The sequence below is a fragment of the Rhipicephalus sanguineus genome, chromosome 8 (genome assembly GCF_013339695.2).
Source record: "Rhipicephalus sanguineus isolate Rsan-2018 chromosome 8, BIME_Rsan_1.4, whole genome shotgun sequence".
Classification (NCBI taxonomy): Eukaryota; Metazoa; Arthropoda; class Arachnida; order Ixodida; family Ixodidae; genus Rhipicephalus; species Rhipicephalus sanguineus.
The window spans coordinates 29,280,202-29,299,732 of record NC_051183.1 but is presented as its reverse complement, the minus strand read 5'-3'; the positions used below and the strand labels follow the sequence as shown (position 1 = coordinate 29,299,732).

Below are 19,531 nucleotides of genomic sequence, written 5' to 3'. Positions count from 1 at the left end.
CTCCGGTGACCCAGCTGTGTGACATCACTGATCCTCGCGCATGCACAGCACGGCTCACGACCATCCACGCGAAATCGGCTCCGGCTAGGCAAGTGTAGCTAACGCTACAATATCGATAGTACTTCTGTCGACAAACTATCGATAGTGCAATCGCTAGTACCATGGTTAATATTACTAGCGATTGGCCAGCTACGTGCTAGTTCACGCCCCGACGGACCTGAATAAAGTTTTTCCATTCCGTTCTGTTACTGCCACGCGTGTTTATTGCTTTGTTTTGATCTATTGGGGTTTCACCGACAAAGACTTAGCAACGTTCGACGCGGGCCACGCCGTAATGTTTGAGAAGCTTTACGATTGTTTGAGATCTTTCTGTTAAGATTACGTGCTGGACGCGAATAGTAATTTTATTCGAGAGCTTACGCGAGCACTAGCGAAAACGCTGGAAGGTTCGATGAATGATCTATAAAAGACGACACGTTCTACCGATGATCAGATTACTCGACCAGATTACTCGACGGCCGACGAATGTTCTCGCCACTATCAGTGCGCAGCGTGTATTGCTTGTATTTTGAGTTTTGGATTTTCTAGGCACAAGTTCGCCCAAATAAAGAGCTCCGTATTTCCTACTCTTGCTGCAGCATTCTTCACCGTCGCAACCACGTGACAATACTATCGACTGGTGGTGTGAATAATGATGCTGTTGCTGGCCGGCCATATTGCCAAAATATTTGCGATAGCCTATTATCTGCTTCGCTTAATTCATGAGCAATTTTTGGCGATAGAAATAAACTATTTCCGCAGTGAAAATGGCGGAATATGTTCACCAATAAATTCACATCCAAAAGCAACCAGTTACACCTTACAATTACCAAACTTAGCTCACGATATATTTTTCTTTTTATTTTGAAATCATAAAATCCAATATAAGTTTGAAGCCGCGCAGTTCCACCACATGCAATGCTTTCCTTTCCGCTACAGCTGAACAGTTTGACTTTATGATCACGTGTCAGCAAAGCACTCGGGTAAAGAACACAAGCCTGTCAATTTTCTTCCCCTTCAGCCTGCCCCTCCGGCTCCACTATGTACCGCGCGCGCAGGGAACCAAGTTTATTCTGCAATGAGTTCGTGCTCTTGATTTTATACTATCGATAGCACCATCGAATTTTTTACTATCGATAACGCTATCGATAGTATTTTTACCATCGATAGTTCGATAGTGACTCAGCTATCGATAATATCGATAGTACCATCGATAGTTCCGCATCACTACACCCTGGTGCAGTATTTGGCTACTGCCTCCCACATGGATGCACCAATGATGACGAGGAAGCGACAACCACATGGGCCGCCACGCGTCAAGGCAACGCCATTAGCCTGAGAAATACGCAATCTCCTTTTCAAGGATAGCAGTCGGAGGCTGGCTGACGCAGGCGTTCTCTTCCTTGTAGATTGTGAACGCTTCATAGATTTCGCGCCCTATGCTATTGGGATATCGTGTGAGGAATCCTTCCGTCCCGTTTTTGGCTTGCTTACCATCGAAGTAATCTCTACCAATTGGCCCTTCAAGGTACGCTTCGACAGATATGCTGAGGGATATATTCACCCATTCCGTCTTCACTCCATGTCCTCTGTGCCGTGAAGACAGGGTGTAGTGAAGATACAGAGTATCTTCACTACATGTCTTCTGTAATCGATCACACCTTATGTAGATTCTCGCGTGCGTTTGTATGTGTGCATGCATATATACACATGCAAAATTGAAAGCTTTTGGGGGGTTTGAACAACCCTTCTCTTGGGTACAACAGTAGTTGATGGGTACATCTTGTTCAGGCCTGCTTGTAGGCAGTGCACTTATAATGAAAGGGCATTATATCGACTAGTGACATTTATGTGGTTGTTCTTTCTCTTTTTTTTTGCATTACAGTATGCACATTCGGCGCACGGACAAGAAGCGGGAGGCTGGCTTCCATGATGTGGCCGAGTACATGCAACACGCCGAAGAGTTCTACAGCACCCTAGCACTCAGGGGGCTGTCTGTCCAGAAGCGCGTGTTCGTCGCCACTGATGACCCCACAGTCATTACTGCGATAAGATCGAAGTAAGAAAACACTTAGTATTACGTAAATGAGTGTACAGACACGGGCCAATGTTTGGGAACCATTTGATGCCTAACATATATTTTTTTTTCATTTGAGCGTGAGTGTGTTTATTGTAATCGAGTGGTGCAGCCTAAATGCGAGTGTTCGACCAATGCAATGTATTGAAGCAATTCTACGTTGTAGAGTTGTATAGAAGAAATTTACATTTCTTGCCTGGTGCTATGGTCCCCAAAGTTTTGGTGCACATGTGTCGAAGGAAAGTCAATAGAAAAGAAACAGCGAAATGATAGGAATTCAGGCAGATGTAAAGTAGGAACCGATCAAGTAGGAACACGAAGATAAGAGGTCTACGAACGCGAGGTCATGTCAGTTTCAGAGGAGGAAAGTTAGTAGGATACGATGTGCCTGGTAGGGACGAGCAGCGCATCCTGTCGAAAACAGGCCGTGGTCGAGGGTCGTAGACCTTAGTCGCCCAAGCAGAGTGTATTCCTCAAGTAGCAGTATACGCTGTAACGTATGTTTGAAATACCAGCGCGAAACTATACACAGGGACACAAAGACAGAGGCAAGCGCATCCCACTATTATAATTACTCTCATGTGCGCTTGTCCCTGTATTCTTGTGTCCCTGTGTAGCTACGCGCTCGTATTTCAAGTATAATGAAGCAATAACTCGCCCAATCAGCCACCCTGGCTGTAAAGGTATCTGAACCGCCCTAGATATAGAGTGTTGCGATGTCTCGCAGGAAATTCCATTTACGACAGAGTGTTCACGTGGTCTTGTCGGTATAAAAGTCTGCGCACCGAGACAGAGCCAATACCTAAATTTTGTGCGTGGTAAGGAGCTCATGCGCTCGTACTTGTTACACGAGTGACAGTCTGACTATAGGCATTGGCATGTTTCACGTATGTAAATAAGGAGAATGTTATCGTAACAAAGTCACATGTGTAGCTTAAACCGCACATTTCAAACGCGTCAGCAGGATTTACGATAGCCTCAATTGCGCCGGCCTCCCTTGCTAAAGATAGGCGAGCTAATGTACAGCAAAAGTCTGACACTGTTCTCAGATGAATTTTCGCTAGATGTTCATTAGGATGTTTCTCGAAGTAGTAACAATAAAGGGTATACTTACTAAGAAATAATTGTGATAATATTGTAGTCGCAGTCTCGATGTACTCGGGATGTTTACGAACTGCATTTAATTGAGATGCGCATATGTACGACCTCTTCAAACGCTGTGAAGATCATGTAGGGTACCGAGTGGAGATTTGAAAAATGAATTACGGTAATGAGGTTGCAGTGATGTTCCAGATACCCTCGAAAGTACCCAATTTCAAAATACCCAGTATCTTTGCTGTATTATGCATGGACCACCACAGTTCCATTTTTCCCTTCACTCTTTTTTAAGTTCTATGTTTTCTTGATGTATTCTTAGAGTTCCCGACATTAAATTATTGAATTGCCTAAACACGCAGTCCTTTGCTTGTTATTAAGGGTTAAAATTAACCTCAGCTAGTAAGCTGCATTATTTGAACGTATACCTGCTTCGGCAATGCAGGTTTCCAGCTTACAAGGTCATCTCGAATCGGCGCTCTGCTCATGAGGCCTTCGACATGAAGGCTCGAGCTAAAAGCTCGGCTCTGACTGGAATGCTCATCGACATACACCTTCTCGCCGAATCGGACTACCTCGTTTGTGCCTTCTCTTCTGGGGTGAGATCAATCAATCAATCAATCAATCAATCAATCAATCAATCAATCAATCAATCAATCAATCAATCAATCAATCAATCAATCAATCAATCAATCAATCAATCAATCAATCAATCAATCAATCAATCAATCAATCAATCAATCAATCAACTTTTATTGGCTTGCTTGTTCTCTTAGCGACAGATTCTAGCAATATCTCTTCTCTTAGTTATAACTACTAACACCTTGGCATTTTTTAAGTGTTAATTTCAGTCATTAGTGATCAGCAAATCACCTTTTGAATGCGAGTAAAGTACTCACGAGTAAAATGAAATAACGTGTGGCCACTTCCGTGAGCCGCCATGCTTATTTGGGCGTCCCTCTCTGCGGCAGCGGCCGGCGCTGACTGCTTGGACGGTCGACATCCCACAGCGAATGCGTTCCTGTAATTTCAAATAGGATACGACTCTGTTCACGTGCGCCCACGAAATGCGCATTTTCAACCTTATTTCGCCCCGGCTTGACGTATTTAATGCCTACTGAATTACCTCGTTTAAATTAGAGGAGGAGGAGGAGAAGAAAAACGGAAAGACAGGGAGGTTAGCCAGTTCTCAGACCGGCTGGCTACCCTGTGCTGGGGAAAGGGGAAGGGGGAGTGAAAGATGATAGAAAAGGGATGTTACAAAAAAAAAGAGAACAATAGTACGATAAACGACACTGCTTAAAGTCTGTCTATGAGATTAGTTTTGCGCAAAAAGCGCAATAACGCTTTCAAAGCTTTCCGTGCCGAGGATGGTTTCGGCCAGTGTCCTAAGATCTTTTCCTCCGACAGTGGATGATTGTCAGGTCTATTAAACGCTGCGGACAGTTCTTCTCTTTGTGCACTGAAGCGAGGACACTCACAGAGAAGATGGGCGATTGTCTCCTCGCAGCTACAGTTATCACATGTCGGGCTGCTGGCCATTCCAATTCGAAATGAGTAGGCCTTCGTGAAGGACACCCCGAGCCACAGGCGGCACAGGAGCGTCTCCTCAGCTCTAGTTATTCCCGACGGAAGACGGAGCTGTAGATTCGGGTCCAAGTTGTGAAGACGGGCGTTGGTAAATTCCGTCGAGTTCCACTGTGCCAGTGTCAGTTCACGTGCATGGGAACGAAGCCTTGTTGCGGCGTCCGTTCTTGACAGCGGTATAGCTGCACAATGGAGAGCATCATGGGCAGATCGGCCAGCCTCATCAGCACGGTCATTTCCGTAGATACCACAATGGCCCGGTATCCACTGATATATTAGGCTGTGGTGCTTCTCAGTGGCGCGGTGATGAAGCAGTCTTATGTCAGCGACTAACTGTTCATTTGGTCCATGACGATACGGGGACATAATGCACTGGAGCGCTGCTTTGGAGTCAGAGAAGACTGACCATGCCTGTGGCGTTTCTTCCACTACGAACTCTAGAGCAGCACGGATGGCGGTGAGTTCTGCAGCCGTCGACGATGTCAAGTGCGACGTCTTGAACTTTATGGTGACGGATTTCTCGGGTATGACCACTGCCCCCGCTGAGCTTGTACGAGAAACTGAACCGCCAGTATAAATGTGAAGGCGTCCACTGTGCTTTTCATGCAGAAACAACAGAGTGGCTTGCTGTAGGGCCAGATATGACGAGTGTTTTTTTCTTTTGTATACCGGGAATGGCTATCAGGGCTTCCAGTGGATGTAGACACCACAACGGCAACGGCGATCTTGCTGCGTGCGTGAAGTTCGTGGGAATCACTGCGCTATGCGAAGCAATAATTCCGCTGAATGCAGAGTGTGGCCTAGCAGCTGGAAGTGAGGCGAGGTGGTGTGATGGAATCCGGGCGGCATGTCTTATGTGCATTCTTAAAGCATCGACGCGGATGTATGTTGTGATGGGGTGATCACGAGCGATGACGACAGTCGCTGCTGAGGACGCGCATCTGGGAAGCCCAAGGCATATCCTCAGTGCTTGAGCTTGAATCGACTGGAGTACGCGTAAGTTTGTTCTTCGGGTCCTGCCCAGTACAGGTAAACTGTAGCGCATGAAGCCGAGGAAAAGTGCAGTATACAGTTGAAGCATCGCTCGTACAGATGCACCCCACGATTTTCCCGCAAGAAACCTTAGGACGTGTGTGATCCTGGCGAGCTTCTTTTTCATGTAGGCGATCTGGGGGCTCCAGGACAAGTCGCGAACTATGATTACTCCCAGGAAACGGTGGGTCTTCACGTAGCTGATCGTGCGCCCATTGATTTTGATGACGTATGGGGTCATTACCTTGCGCGTAAACGCAACCACTGAGCATTTTTCAGACGACAGTTCCAGTCCCCGTCCTTGGAGGTAGTTTGCCGTCAGTGTAGCCGCTCGCTGAAGCCTGGCTCGTACGTGTAGACGCGTGACCCCTGACGCCCAGATGCAGATGTCGTCTGCGTATATTGACAGATGCACAGACCGCGGAAGAACGTCAACAAGACCGATGAGCGCAAGGTTGAAGAGTATGGGGCTCAGGACTCCACCTTGAGGTACGCCGCGACAAGTACAATGTTGCGTTGTTGCACCATCTTCTGTCTGAACAAAGAAGGTTCTGTCCTTCAAATAGCTGTAGATCCAGTGATAGACGCGGCCCCCCAATCCAATGTTACCCAAGGCGTTCAGGATGGCTTCATGCAATACATTGTCATATGCGCCTTTCACGTCCAAGAACATTGCTGCAGATAATCTCTTTATGCTTTTTTGTTGCTGCACAGACGTGACAAGGTCAATAACATTATCTATAGAAGACCGTCCACGCCGAAAGCAGGTCATAGCATCGGGGTATATCTCGTTATGCTCCAGGTACCACTCTATGCGAGTCAGTATCATCCTCTCCATCACCTTTCCAAAACAGCTGGCAAGCGCGATGGGTCGATAGGAGGCCAAGTCCAGAGGAGATTTACCTGGTTTGAGCAGGGGGACAAGTCGGCTGGACTTCCACGAAGGAGGAACCAATCCGTTACACCACGAGTCGTTGTATACCGCTAGGAGGGCACGCCGAGCTGCTTGTCCGAGGTTACAAAGGGCCATGTAGGTGACGCCATCAGGTCCTGGTGATGACGAACGCTTGCATGCTGCCAAAGCTGCCTGAAGCTCCTCTGCAGAGAACAGGTTGTCCATCCGGGAATCTCTGGACATCGGCGCGTTTCCTAGGTTGGCAACTCTGGCGCAGAAGTCTTCTGCCACATCAATTTCGCGTCGACTTTGATGGAGAGCGAGGCATTTGAAAGGGCGGTGCTGTTGTGGCAATGTTCGTAAGCCGCGGACGATTCTCCATATCTGCGATAGGGGTTTGTGGGGATCAAGCGACTCGCACAATGATTTCCATCGTAGCGACTGGAGTGCGTTGATTCGACGCTGAATCTTCTTTTGCAGACGCCTCGCCTTCCTCAAGTCATAGATGGATTTTGTGCGTCTATATCGTCGTTCAGCACGACGACGGATTGCTCGGAGCCGCTCCAATTCCACTTCGTATTCGCAAAACTGCGATGAAGGTGTGAAATTATATGAAGCGTCTTGAGTAGCCGCTTTGATTATGTCTTCTAAGCTTTCAAGAGAAACTTCTTGATTTTCCTCGCACCGCTTCTCTGTGGATGATCTGTACTTGGACCAATCGATGCGTGAAGGGGCGGTGATCTGCGACTTGCTTAGGCCCTTGATCTTAATATAGGTGGGGATGTGGTTACTTCCATGGGTTTCATTGTCCGCGAACCACTGTACCTTGGCACTTAGGCTACGTGACACAAAAGTTAGGTCGAGACAGCTGCTATATGTCAGACCCCGTAAAAACGTAGGACTGCCGTCGTTTAAACAGTATAGTTCATGGTCAGACGCGAACGAGGATACATGTCGTCCCCGACGATCTGTCTTCAGGCTTCCCCACAATGGGTGATGAGCGTTGAAGTCGCCGGTAATAATCCATGGTCCAGGTGTTGCCGATATAATAGCGCTTAATCTTGCACTGTCAAAGCGGCCTGAAGGTGAAATATAAACGCCTACTAGTGTGAACGTCAGGTTATTGCGTTTAACAGTCAGGCACACGTATTGGTTGCTGTCATCAGGTGGTACTGGATGCTCGATATAGGTGAGTTCGCACCTGATAAAAACGATGACTTTACTACTGTCGTTGCAGGTAGCAGACTTGAAAGCTTCATATTTAGACAATCGTATCGCACTGTGAAGGCGTGGCTCACAAATGACGATAATCGGAAACTGATTCTTAAACACATATGGCCGAATATCCGAAATGCGGGGTTTAAGGCCTCGGGCATTCCACTGGAATATAGACGCTTCTTTCACTTCTTTACTGAAGGGCTGCAGAGGAGGAGCCATGATGCTTCTCCAGACTTGACAGCACCGGGTTTAGAGCATCCAATATTTGAAGTGCACTACGAGCAGCCGGAGTCTGAATATTATTTAGGAGTATTCGAATGGTGTTCATTAGGGTTTTTACCATGGCTATTACTTCTTGATCTTGACTGTCGCCACCTACTCGTTCAGAAGTAACCTTCAACGAACGATGCTGCGGCTCAGCTGGCGGATTTATCGACGGCAACGCTGGCCACGCGTCAGGTGGGCCGATTATTCTTGTGTCGTTCTTATGAGGCTTGTTGCTGGCACTTATTGGCGCTTGTTGTGGTGGGTGCGCGGTCTGTGGAGCCCGTGCATCTCTGGCCTCGGTAGAAGGTTTTCTAGAAGTTCTCCTGCGACGAGACCGCCGACGTCGCACATTAGCAGCAGCCTCCCTGTGGGTGGAGCCGTCCCTGACCATCTGCCTCAGCACTTGCATCTCTTTCTTCATGTTTGGGCACGCCTTTGAAGACGCATCGTGAGGGCCGTGACAATTGCTGCACTTGCGATGTTCTGCATGGCAGGTTTCTGTGCTGTGCGACTCTGAGCATCGCGAGCACACAGCGGAACTTGTGCAAACGGCGCTGACATGTCCCATCTTACAGCAGTTCCGACATTGAAGAGGTCTTGGAACGAACGGCCGTACTGCGTGTCGAAAATGGCCAACTCTGACTTAGATCCGATGCGCTTAAATATTGATGTGATACGCTTCTGTCGCATTCACGTGAAAGCCTCTATTGGTGCACAAGACGAGGCCGGTGAAAAACCGCTGGCGTTTGTAGTTAAAAAATTTGTCGTGAGTATCGTTCAGACCACTGTATGCACCACGACGTTGTAGTATACTTATGGCTGGTCACCAGGAATGTTATTGCCGGTGCGTAAATTATTCATGTTTCAATGAAACGCAGAGTGAAGGGGCCGTATGGCGATTTAAAGATACCCCTATAATACCGCTTTCAGTGTGCACTAGTCGGCTAGTTCAGAAAAGGCTGCGATATGCCGCTTCGGTCATGGGACACGCGAGATTCTACGCCACGGAAAGCGACAGGGTCGCCGGAAGTGATAGTGTCACGTGGTTGTGACGTCGACGTGCCTTAAGGCAGCAGACACCGTATCCGAGATGAAACTTTTTATTTGGCCGAACTTGTGGCCGGGAAACTGAAAGTCAAACTACAGCAATACACTGATACACAGCAATACACTCATAGCGGCGAACAGAGCGTCGACCGTCGAAAAACTGACAAGCGGTGAAGCGTGTCGGCATTTATACATGTGCCGTCGAATATTCCAGCGTTATCGCTGGCTGTCGCGCAAGTTCTAGAATAAGCTCGAGTGTTCGCGTCTGGCGCGCAATCTTAACAAAACGATCTACAATAATCGCGAAGCTTCTCGAATAATGAGGCGCGGTTTGCGCTGAGCGTTGCTGACAGTCTTTGTGGGCGAAAACCGAATACAGCAAAAGTGATAATGAGAAACGCACGTGGCAATATTGTCGGAATGGGGCCCCCTGCACTGGCTCCGCTGCATATTCGATCGAGAGGGTCATGACGGTGGGTCATCTTGGTTATTTCATAGTTTTCGCAGCCAGCAATTTTACGCCTACAAAACGTTGGGCGAGTTGGTGTTGAATCACATGCGACATTTTTTTTTAGCTCCAAAGAAAGAAGGAAATGGACCTTCAGAAAGAGAAGGTGGTGCACAGGGCGAGCGCTGAACATCAACGGACTTTATTTCAGAAAAAAACACGATAGGTAGACGCCTTAAACGCACGCTTGCAGCGGCTGCATCAATAACAAAGCATCGAAATAAGACAGAAAAACTAGACTCACTACTGAATAGACGGATTTGTCTCTATAGAGGATGTCGCTGTAGAGGTAGATGTGTCGCTAGATGTGTTGCTGTAGATGTGTCGCGATAGAGGTTGCTCGCCTCTTCAGCGTTTTTCGAGTGTATATCCAATACTTCGCGCGTTGGTACTTCGCGTCATTCGTACGGATCCAATACTTCACGTCATTAGTACGGATATATCACAATTACGCCGCCGAACGAACCCGCTTATACAATGTCCACACAGTTGGTATCACGAAATAAATTTGTAACGATCTATTATTTCTGACACAGGTAACTCTAAACCACCGTAATGGCACACCGTAGTGACATAGCGGTTACGGTGGCAGTCAGCTAACGACAATGTCGTGATTTTAAGGCGAAAAGCCTTAGATGCCTCATTAAACGCGAAAATTGACCGTCGGCGTCCAGCGGCGTCAGGGACAATACGAGTGAAGTAAAAAAAAACATCACGTATAACGTCACCATATGTCGTCATAATGACGTGACAGATCGCCAGAATTTGTGACGTCATTATGACGTTATCATGATGTTGTTATGATATCACTGTGCCGTCGCGTAACGTCACATGTCATCGTATCTTAGCCAAAGGTGGTCCGATCCTGGAGCCAGTGTAAAACCACGTTAGTTGCAGAAAGCTTTCGTTGGGTGGCGGGGAGGATTACTACATCATAGAAAGTAGTGGCACTCTCCTCCACTCCGGCGCTTTCCTCCGAAATATGCTCTCCCAACCAGCCGCCGTGTGGTTATGCGTCGGCTGGCGCCCGCGAGCGCCGGCAAAAAAATGAAAACACTAGAAAAAAAATCACAGCATATCCACGGAGTGAATGATGATGAGTGGGCGAAGCTGCGGAGGTTCATCGGTAAACCGTGAATATTCCGTGAATTCTGCCCAGTACATCATCACCGGACGTGAGATCGGGCGCGTTTATACTAAAGGTTCGATGAGTTATGACGACTTGCAGCTCACTTTAATTTTACATGTACGCTGTGAATTTTCATTGTTTAGAAAACCATTGCTTTAGAAAACATCTGGCGTCTTTCGTTAAGCAGCTGGCGTCTTTTCATTTTGCTTTAGAAACATCTGGCGTTCTTTCGTTTTGCTTTTACAAAACATCTGGCGTCTTTCGTTGGTTTATTTCATCAATCAACGGCGTTTTGAACAAAATTGTTATTGTTTAATGACGCAAAGGAGAAATCTCACCAGGCACTACCTTGGAGGTAAACAATGGCTGCTAATGGGAATGAGAGACAGAAGAAGTCGGCTTTTAGCTAACACTTACACTTCTACTTCTACTAACGTTTCCTACTGGAACATGCCAATGGCTGCTAATGGGGAATGAGAGACCGAAGAATTCGGCTTTTAGTTAACGCGCACGCTGCGAATTTTTTGTTGTTCAACAACGCACAGGAAAAATCTCCCACCGGCACCACCTTGGAGGTCAAAGCGTAAGAATGGTTACGCACTACGACTACTACTACGACTACGAGGGACGAACGGGTGCCGCCTTAAGGAGCTTCGCCCCTAAAAAACCGGTTCGCGCGCGTTTCCCGGGCGACGGCCCGAGTGGCCAACCGTCGCTCCGAAGAGCGCCGAGAGGAGAGGCGGGAGAGGAGGGCGTGCGGCGTGGCGGCCCAGTTAAAAGAATGACGATACTTTCTGAAAAATATCCAGGGACTTTAAATACATCGAATGAGAAGAAAAAGACGATGGCATTTGTCTTCGAGTCGTCTTAGGTGAATGCATAAGGGACCCTGTGAGTTTTTAACACGAAAGTTTTTTATGCCGGGGTTCACCAAGTACGCTCGTTACGGATATGACGTTGATAAAATGGACGCGAACGGGTGATAAAGAAAAAAAAACCAAGAAAAGATCCGCCTTTGGGAATCGAATCCACGACCTCGCGGCCGCGATGGTAAGCGCTCGACGCTAAACCAACTAAGCTACTTTCGCAGATGCTAGACACTTCACGAACGCGCCTTATATCTTCCGCACATTTTCTCTCGCACGGTGTTCTCTGTTGGCGGTGTATGTAGGCGGGGCGGAGCGGGGCGGTGCCGCCGTCTGTGAGAGGTGAAAAGAAGTAGTGCGTCACGATCGACACCTACTAGCGCTTACTCCGCGATTGCGCGCGATATCGGAGGTCATGGTTAAAGCGTCTCGATACCAGCGATGGACACTGGCCGCGCTGACGTCGCCGGGGCACGTTACGTTCTTTGTCTTTCGCTTCGTGTTAGCGTGCGCCGGCTCATCGGAGTAGCGCAGCTTCCACATGCACCAACGGGATTTCTCCGTAGCCGACTACTTCGCTTGCGAGAGCACGGACTAACAAAACTGCTGCAATACGCGTTGCAGAAAGGACACGATTTCGACGGGTGAATCGACGAGCGAGACAGAGGCCAGCGGGACGCACACGTTTGGAGCTCAAGCTACGAACCGGTGCCTCCCGTGTTGCTGATGCGCAGTGTGGTAGTGTATGCATGAGCACAGGCGTCGGTCATCCATTACTGGAAAGAGCACACTGTGCCGTTTCTCTGCTTAATTGACGAAGTTTTGAAGAAATGCATATCTGGTACCAGTGTTGATTATGAGCTTGTTGATGTCATCTTTACGCGGGATTCACGATTCGCTGTGTCCAAATATATGTTCACAACTTCAGCTACCACAACGGTTTAATCATGATCATTGGCGTTAGTCGTCGCGATGGAGACATGCCACTAGGCGTCAACATGGGTGCATCCACGTCAAACGGTGCTATAGCTACCAAACACGAATAGACATTGTACAAGCTCTTTTTTATCACTACACAATAAGCACTACTTCTGTGAAGGCATGTTTCACATTCGTGTTATACCGATTACTATGAAGGAGGGATCAGCCATGTTTTTTTTAACACGAAAGTGTTTTATGCCGGGGTCCACCAAAACTTCAGTGACGTATTTCCGTCACGGAAATAACGTCGAAAAAATGTACACGATCAGACGGCAAAGAAAAAAAAGCTCCGTCAACGGGCATCGAACCCACGACCGCTCGGCCCGCAACAACAGATGCCGGGCGCGCTATCCACAGCGCCACGGTCACAGACCCTAGAGGCTTTACAAACGCGCCTTTTATATCTCCCACTCTCCCGGTCGGCGGGGTGGCGTTGCCTATGGGAGCAGCAAAGTAAAGTAATTCATCATTACAGTGGCCTCCGCGATTAGTACCTGCAACACGTTACACGCTAGTCCCATTCGGCGCGTTTTCAATAGACGATTTTCCGCAGCTGGTTTATTAAATCAAACTAGATGGCGCCACTGGCGCAACCGCACCGTGGCCGTCCCCCTACCGTGGCCGTCTCCATGACCATTCCCCTGCCGCGGCCTTTGGCAGCGCTGCTCAATATGTCTCCATCCGCGTCGCGTCGTCTGCTCGGCGTTCCCATAGCGTCTGCGCGCACTCGAGTAAAAGCGAGCAGATGGCGCAGACGGCAGCGCCGGAAAAGTAAACATGACGGCACCTGTGGATGTAGTTTCTTTCCGCCTCGAATTTATCACGGCGTCGTCCTGCGCTGTGTGGCCCGTGAGTTCAAAACCTACGCATTTATTTGCTTTATACTCGCGTCCTGAAGCTTCGAGAGCGATGTAGTCGTCGGTATTTTGCAGTATTTCCTAGGTTCATTCTCATATTGTCCGAGACAAGGCTTAGCAGGCATGGCTTAATAAACACAGCTGATCGCAATAATAAAGACAAAGCATACCTGACGTTTCTTCTCCAGCGTGAGCTGACTCAAAGGGATGGCCGATTTTGCCATTTATTTATTGCTGTGAGGACAGTGGGCGAGTAGCAAGCGCGAGTTCGGATCGAAGCGGGGTGTCGCGTCTGCATGGGTGCTGCCATGTTGGCTTGTAACCCCAGCTACTGGCGGTTGCTAATACAACAATTAAAGACATACACCATAAATACGACGCAGGTTAAACATATCCATTATCGTTGTGGCGTGGTACGTACCAAACAAACGCAAATATCTCAACGTTTTCAACTCTGAGGCGACTACATGTACAACTATGTTTTGCTGCGCAAGCATGTGACTTGCTTACACCCTGAAGCAACCAGCTTGTGTAGTACGGCCACGGCCGCTTCGCTGGCCCAATGCGTTGGCTGGGCCTCCTAGAAAAACGTTGGGCTGGGGGAAGGCCAGTTACGATCACGTGATCAAACATGGCAGCGCCCGTGCGCCGCTGCGGAAAATCGTCTATAGAAGTGCGATTTTGTCAATGCCTTAACACACAGCGAGGTGGCGATCTTAGCCCAAGCGTCGTAAAACCGTCGGCCTCGCTCATAGTGCTCATAGCATCACGCTAATCCAAACCACAAATAGCTCTGCGACGCGCGCCTGCCTCACGCGGCTGTAACACTGCGTTCCCCGCTCACGCACTCGCCCCGAGAAAAATCGCGACCGTGCTACCGGGGCGGCACGGCGCGCTTTGCGTTTGTGCCGCCGTGGCGTTCAATCACATTTTAACATGCCGCAGGATGGCGACCAAGTTCTGCGTCTAATATGCGACGCTCTTCTGGCTATCACAACTCGTTCTCTGATTACGCTTTCACCGTTAACTACTACAGCTACCACAAGGGTTTATTTAATCATTGAACATGGACATTAGTCGTCGGCATGGAGGTACCACCAAGCATCAAAGTGGGTGCATCCACGCTAAACGGTGCTATAGCTGCCAGATATCAATATACATTGTGCGAATTCTCTTATATCAATGTGCAATAAACATTCAGTTACTTCTATAAGGGCACGGTTTAATTTCGTGTTATTCCGATTCCTATGACGGAGGGATCAACCATGTTTTTTTTTTTTACTCTAGGCCTTAGCAACCTCACTTTCGATGGGGGTTAATCTCATATTTTTAAGCTGACTATTATATTACTTGCACTGTTCAGAGAATGGGTACATAGGCACAATTATGCGAAAGCCGCGTTTAGGCTCCCCACCCCGAAGCTCCAGGCACGCGCTGCTTTGGGATCATGTTTGCTACATGAACACTTTTTCAAATAATTAAACATTGAAGCAAGCACAACAGAAACGTCAGTATTAGTATAAAAGAAATGTTCTTTGCACAAGAAGCTCTCCCTGCTGCTTTGGCTATTCAGAATGTTTTAGAGTGTTCAACAAATGAAACAAGCACGACGCAACAGCTAACTGAAAACGTTGCTATGGTTATGAATGGCCCAATCCATAGGTCAGCAAAATTTTTGGAACTTGCTCAGACTCACTCAAGGCATATAATTTGATGTGAGAGCTCACTCGGACTCAGATTCACCGAAATTTTCCTCAACCGGACTCACTCGGACTCAGACCCACTAAACTTTTTCTCAATCTGACTCACTAGGCCTCAAACTCACCAACATTTTGCTCAGCCGGACTCAGTCAGACTCATACTCATGGCTTGACCTGAGCCTGAGTGAGTCGACTCATGAGTGAGCTATTCTGATCATGGTGTAAATGCTGTTGAATGCCAATATCTCAAATAATGGGCGCTCTACTATACGCCTTTGGGTCTTGTACCTTCAAATACTAGATTTCAGGGGTTTCAATCTAGTAAAGACGTCTTTATGAAATAGGCGACTCACACGACATATTTCTATTAAGAAAGTCCCATGAAAGAGTTGAGAGTTCATAGCACCTCCTGCCCCCCCCCCCCCCCTTACTCACGCCTCTGATCAATAAACATTAAGGTGGTGCATGAACGCTAGTGTGTTGAGGTGTGTGGGAATAGATCTGATCGAGTATAAACATAAGCCGATATAAGGCTGATAGTAATGCAGATAGCTGAGTGGATAGGATCATAGGTCGGCAATTAAAGGTGGAGCTCACTCTGACTCATTAATTAAATATATTTTGCGTTTAGGGCTCACTTGGACTCACACTCGACAATATTTTCCTCAACCGGACTCACACGGACTCACACTCACGCAAACTTTCTTCAACCGGACTCGCTCGGGCTCACACTCACCAAAATATTACTCGCCCGGACTCACTCAGACTCAGAGCTCGATCTGAGTCTGAGTGATTGTGAGTGAGTCGACTCATGAGTGAGTTTGCCGACCTATGGGGCAATCAGTGTCTGATCCTGCTCATGTCTGAAATAACATTAGTGAATATGTCGGATACGTTTCCTGTCTGTTTGAACCAACTGTAGGTCACCGTCTAAGATATGTGCTCTCTACGTGTTGACACAGCTCATCGAATAACGTCGTGAACGCATCGTGATGAAGTTCCTTAAGCGGTCCTATGATAGTAGTATGCCGAGTGAAACAACGGCGCAACATGCAGACGAGAAAACGGCCAGGCCAGAGGAGGTCGTCATGTGCCCCAATGTGAAATGCCTAACGTAAGGAGCAGTATCGTTGCCATGGCAGTGTGATCACAGTCAGCTCAATTATCGCCCGCAGAGCCGGCATGAATATTTCTGCCTTTTTCTTATGCGTTTCACACGCGTGGCGTTAGCATTTTAATGATGGCTTCACGAGTGGCAAAATGGGACGGCGATGTTTGGTTGAAAAATTCAGCGGTCGCTACCCTACTTGGAAGTAGAACGTAACTCCTTTCAATGCTCCATCTTATGCATGCAAATCGCATGAAAACATCTTGCTTACACTAAATTGCAATGTGTAGGGCCGACTGTTGTCGGCTTTAGTTCTGTTGTACAGTGTCGTCCCCCCTCTCCCGCTCTCTCTCTCCCGTTCGTTCCTCTCTAATTTTGTACATGCCCCAGAGCGCGCCGCGTGCGCAGTATGCTTTCTGAATGATCTTCCTGCCGCTGTATGCTCTCAGGATAAACTGCGGTTTGATTTTAGAGAAACCGCATGACGCGTGAAAAAAATCACGCCTTTGTAGGACGCACATAACGGGCGGCCTGCCTGGCCACCGGTTAGATCTGAGTCCCACACTCACGTGTGTGAAGTACGCAAGATATCTTAGAGGGAAATTTGAATATTTATATTCATTAGCGCCTTTGCTTTTGAGGCGCTCTTTTGGCGCGCACATTTTGTACAAAACACCTTAGGGGTGTTCTGTACAAAATGGAGCATCGCGAGGCAACGAAGTATCTTGGCGAATTTGTTTCTGGCTAATGCCAACCCATGCTTTCCGATTGGCCCTTCTGTGTAGGCCCTATTGGACCAGCCCAGCTGCTGTACTATATGCCAATTGCTGTACTATGCCAATGTAACAAACTTTTCTTCGTGTACGCAGTTCTGCCGTGTCGCCTACGAGCTGATGCAAGCCCGGTATGCCGAAACGGGAGCGGATGCGACGCCCAAGGCAGTGTCTGTCGACGTCGAATACTTCTACGCTTACGTGCCCTTTCCACCGCGACGAACGTTGTACCCCAACACGCGCGTCTTCCAGAACGAGCTGGAGTGGACGGCTCCCGGTGTGCTGATCGAAAGGACCGACGAGTTGGCGTCCCTGAAGGAGGCGAAGGACAAGATGTACGCGGACGGTTTCAACACTGGTCGTCTCGCGGACTCTCGTGCGAATGGCAACCGCGCGGTATTCCCGCGCTTTAAGACTGTACGGACTTACTCCGGGGCGCGCTATGGTGCTTTCAACGACTCGCGAACGTTGTTGTAGATGCATAGATGTGAAGTGCGGTGTGCAGTGTGACCGCAATTTCAACGTGGTAGCTTCTGGCCAGTTAGGTTCGGCAGCGATTCGATCGCCTTGTCATATGACAGCTAGGCCTAGGTGACAAGAGCGTACCCGGTACACAACATGCGTTAGGCCTAACTGAAACGGAGAGACGCCCTTTCGGCTAAACATGGTATAGATGTGCTCTGGTACTCGCCGTGGTACTTACAGAGGCTGGAAAAGAGCGTTAGAGCAATTTTCTTGATTAAAATATTGCTATGTCAGCGTAACTCCACTAAACCGAGCATGCCCATATGCCCGCTTTGTGAACTTTGCCTTAGGCGGGACAGTGGACGTTATTTCACCGCTTCACAATTATATGTAAGCGCAAGTGTTCGTGTCATAGTAGCATGCTGCTGCTGGTACCAGAACGGAGCATGACGCTGCGACCGAAATGTCAAGCGGCTGCAACACTGAATCGAGATTTCTTCTTTTGCGATTCCTGTCCAGGTCAGTATTGCAGTGCCCTCGGCTTGGCTCTTCAGACGGGTTTTGTTTTGATACGAAGTTCGTCTACATGCTTTCCTTCCCAAAGATATGCAAAGCACCATGTGATATGCGCGTCCTACAATTATGCGGCATAATGCAGTGAGGGCGATTCAGGAAGTGGTTGCATTAGTACAAGCTTGTTTCGTGTCATTTCAATGGTTGAGAAAACCTCTAGTGTGAGTTGATGGAGCAATCTGATATAACGCAAGCCAACTGTGTTACTAGAGACGCGGTGGCTGTCCCGGGTGTTGTTTGCAGGCTCGTACAATATGTGCTCCTTTTGCTTACACGACTTATTAAAAAATATTCCACATCACGGGGGGGAATATGCGACTTACATTTTATATAATGCTATAGTCCAGTGCCATGAAGGCTGGCAAGCCAGTCGAGCATAAAACACAATAATATCCAGTTACACGCAAGCTGTTGCCATTTGGCCAGTGTTGTCGCGTTTTTTTTTTAAATACGCTTATGCTTGTAGACACGCAAACACACACACACACACACACACACACACACACACACACACACACACACACACACACACACACACACACACACACACACACACACCACACACACACACACACACACACACACACACACCACACACACACACACACACACACACACACACACACACACACACACACACACACACACACACACACACACACACACACACCACACACACACACACACACACACACACACACACACACACACACACACACACACACACACACACACACCACACACACACACACACACACACACACACACACACACACACACACACACACACACACACACACACACACACACACACACACACATATATATATATATATATATTTCTTTCTTTCTATTTCTATATTTCTATTCTTTTATTCGTTTTTTATTTTTGTTATGAATGCCCATAAAGACATCCAATATTAAACATTTCAAGTTTCTGTAAAACCTCGTGAACAAAATTTGCTTTGCAAAAAAGTTTCAAGCTTTATCTCCTGACTTCTTATCGGCAGTGTCAGGAAATACATAATGCTTCTGAATATTTGTTGCTGTTTGTGGCTTAAGGTCTTCGTGAACTGAGTTGAAGGTATTTCGATAGCAGACACAATCGTGTGTTTCATTTAAAAAGTACATAACTGTTGGAAGTTAATTATCATTCCATCCATTGCGGAGTGATGACAAACGATGCAACATGAGTTCCTTCCGGTGAGGGATGTATTTGATAAAAACGGTCATTGTTATAACCAAGTACACTTTGCGTATGCACGTCGCCTTTAAATCTGTTGGCCATTGTATGACGCGTAATGGTGATCCTGC

The 19,531-nt window shown here is 47.7% G+C and overlaps 1 protein-coding gene across 1 annotated transcript in view; it reads left to right on the top strand.

The window, feature by feature from the left end:
- Positions 1-18,707, top strand: part of LOC119401617 (alpha-(1,6)-fucosyltransferase) — a 32,376-nt gene extending 13,669 nt beyond the window's left edge. The window contains exons 8-10 of the mRNA XM_037668519.2: positions 1,925-2,098; positions 3,657-3,810; positions 17,276-18,707. Of these exons, the coding sequence (XP_037524447.1) occupies positions 1,925-2,098; positions 3,657-3,810; positions 17,276-17,656 (709 nt within the window). The 3' untranslated portion in view covers positions 17,657-18,707. The remainder of the gene's footprint in view (positions 1-1,924; positions 2,099-3,656; positions 3,811-17,275) is intronic.
- Positions 18,708-19,531: the final 824 nt, after the last annotated feature.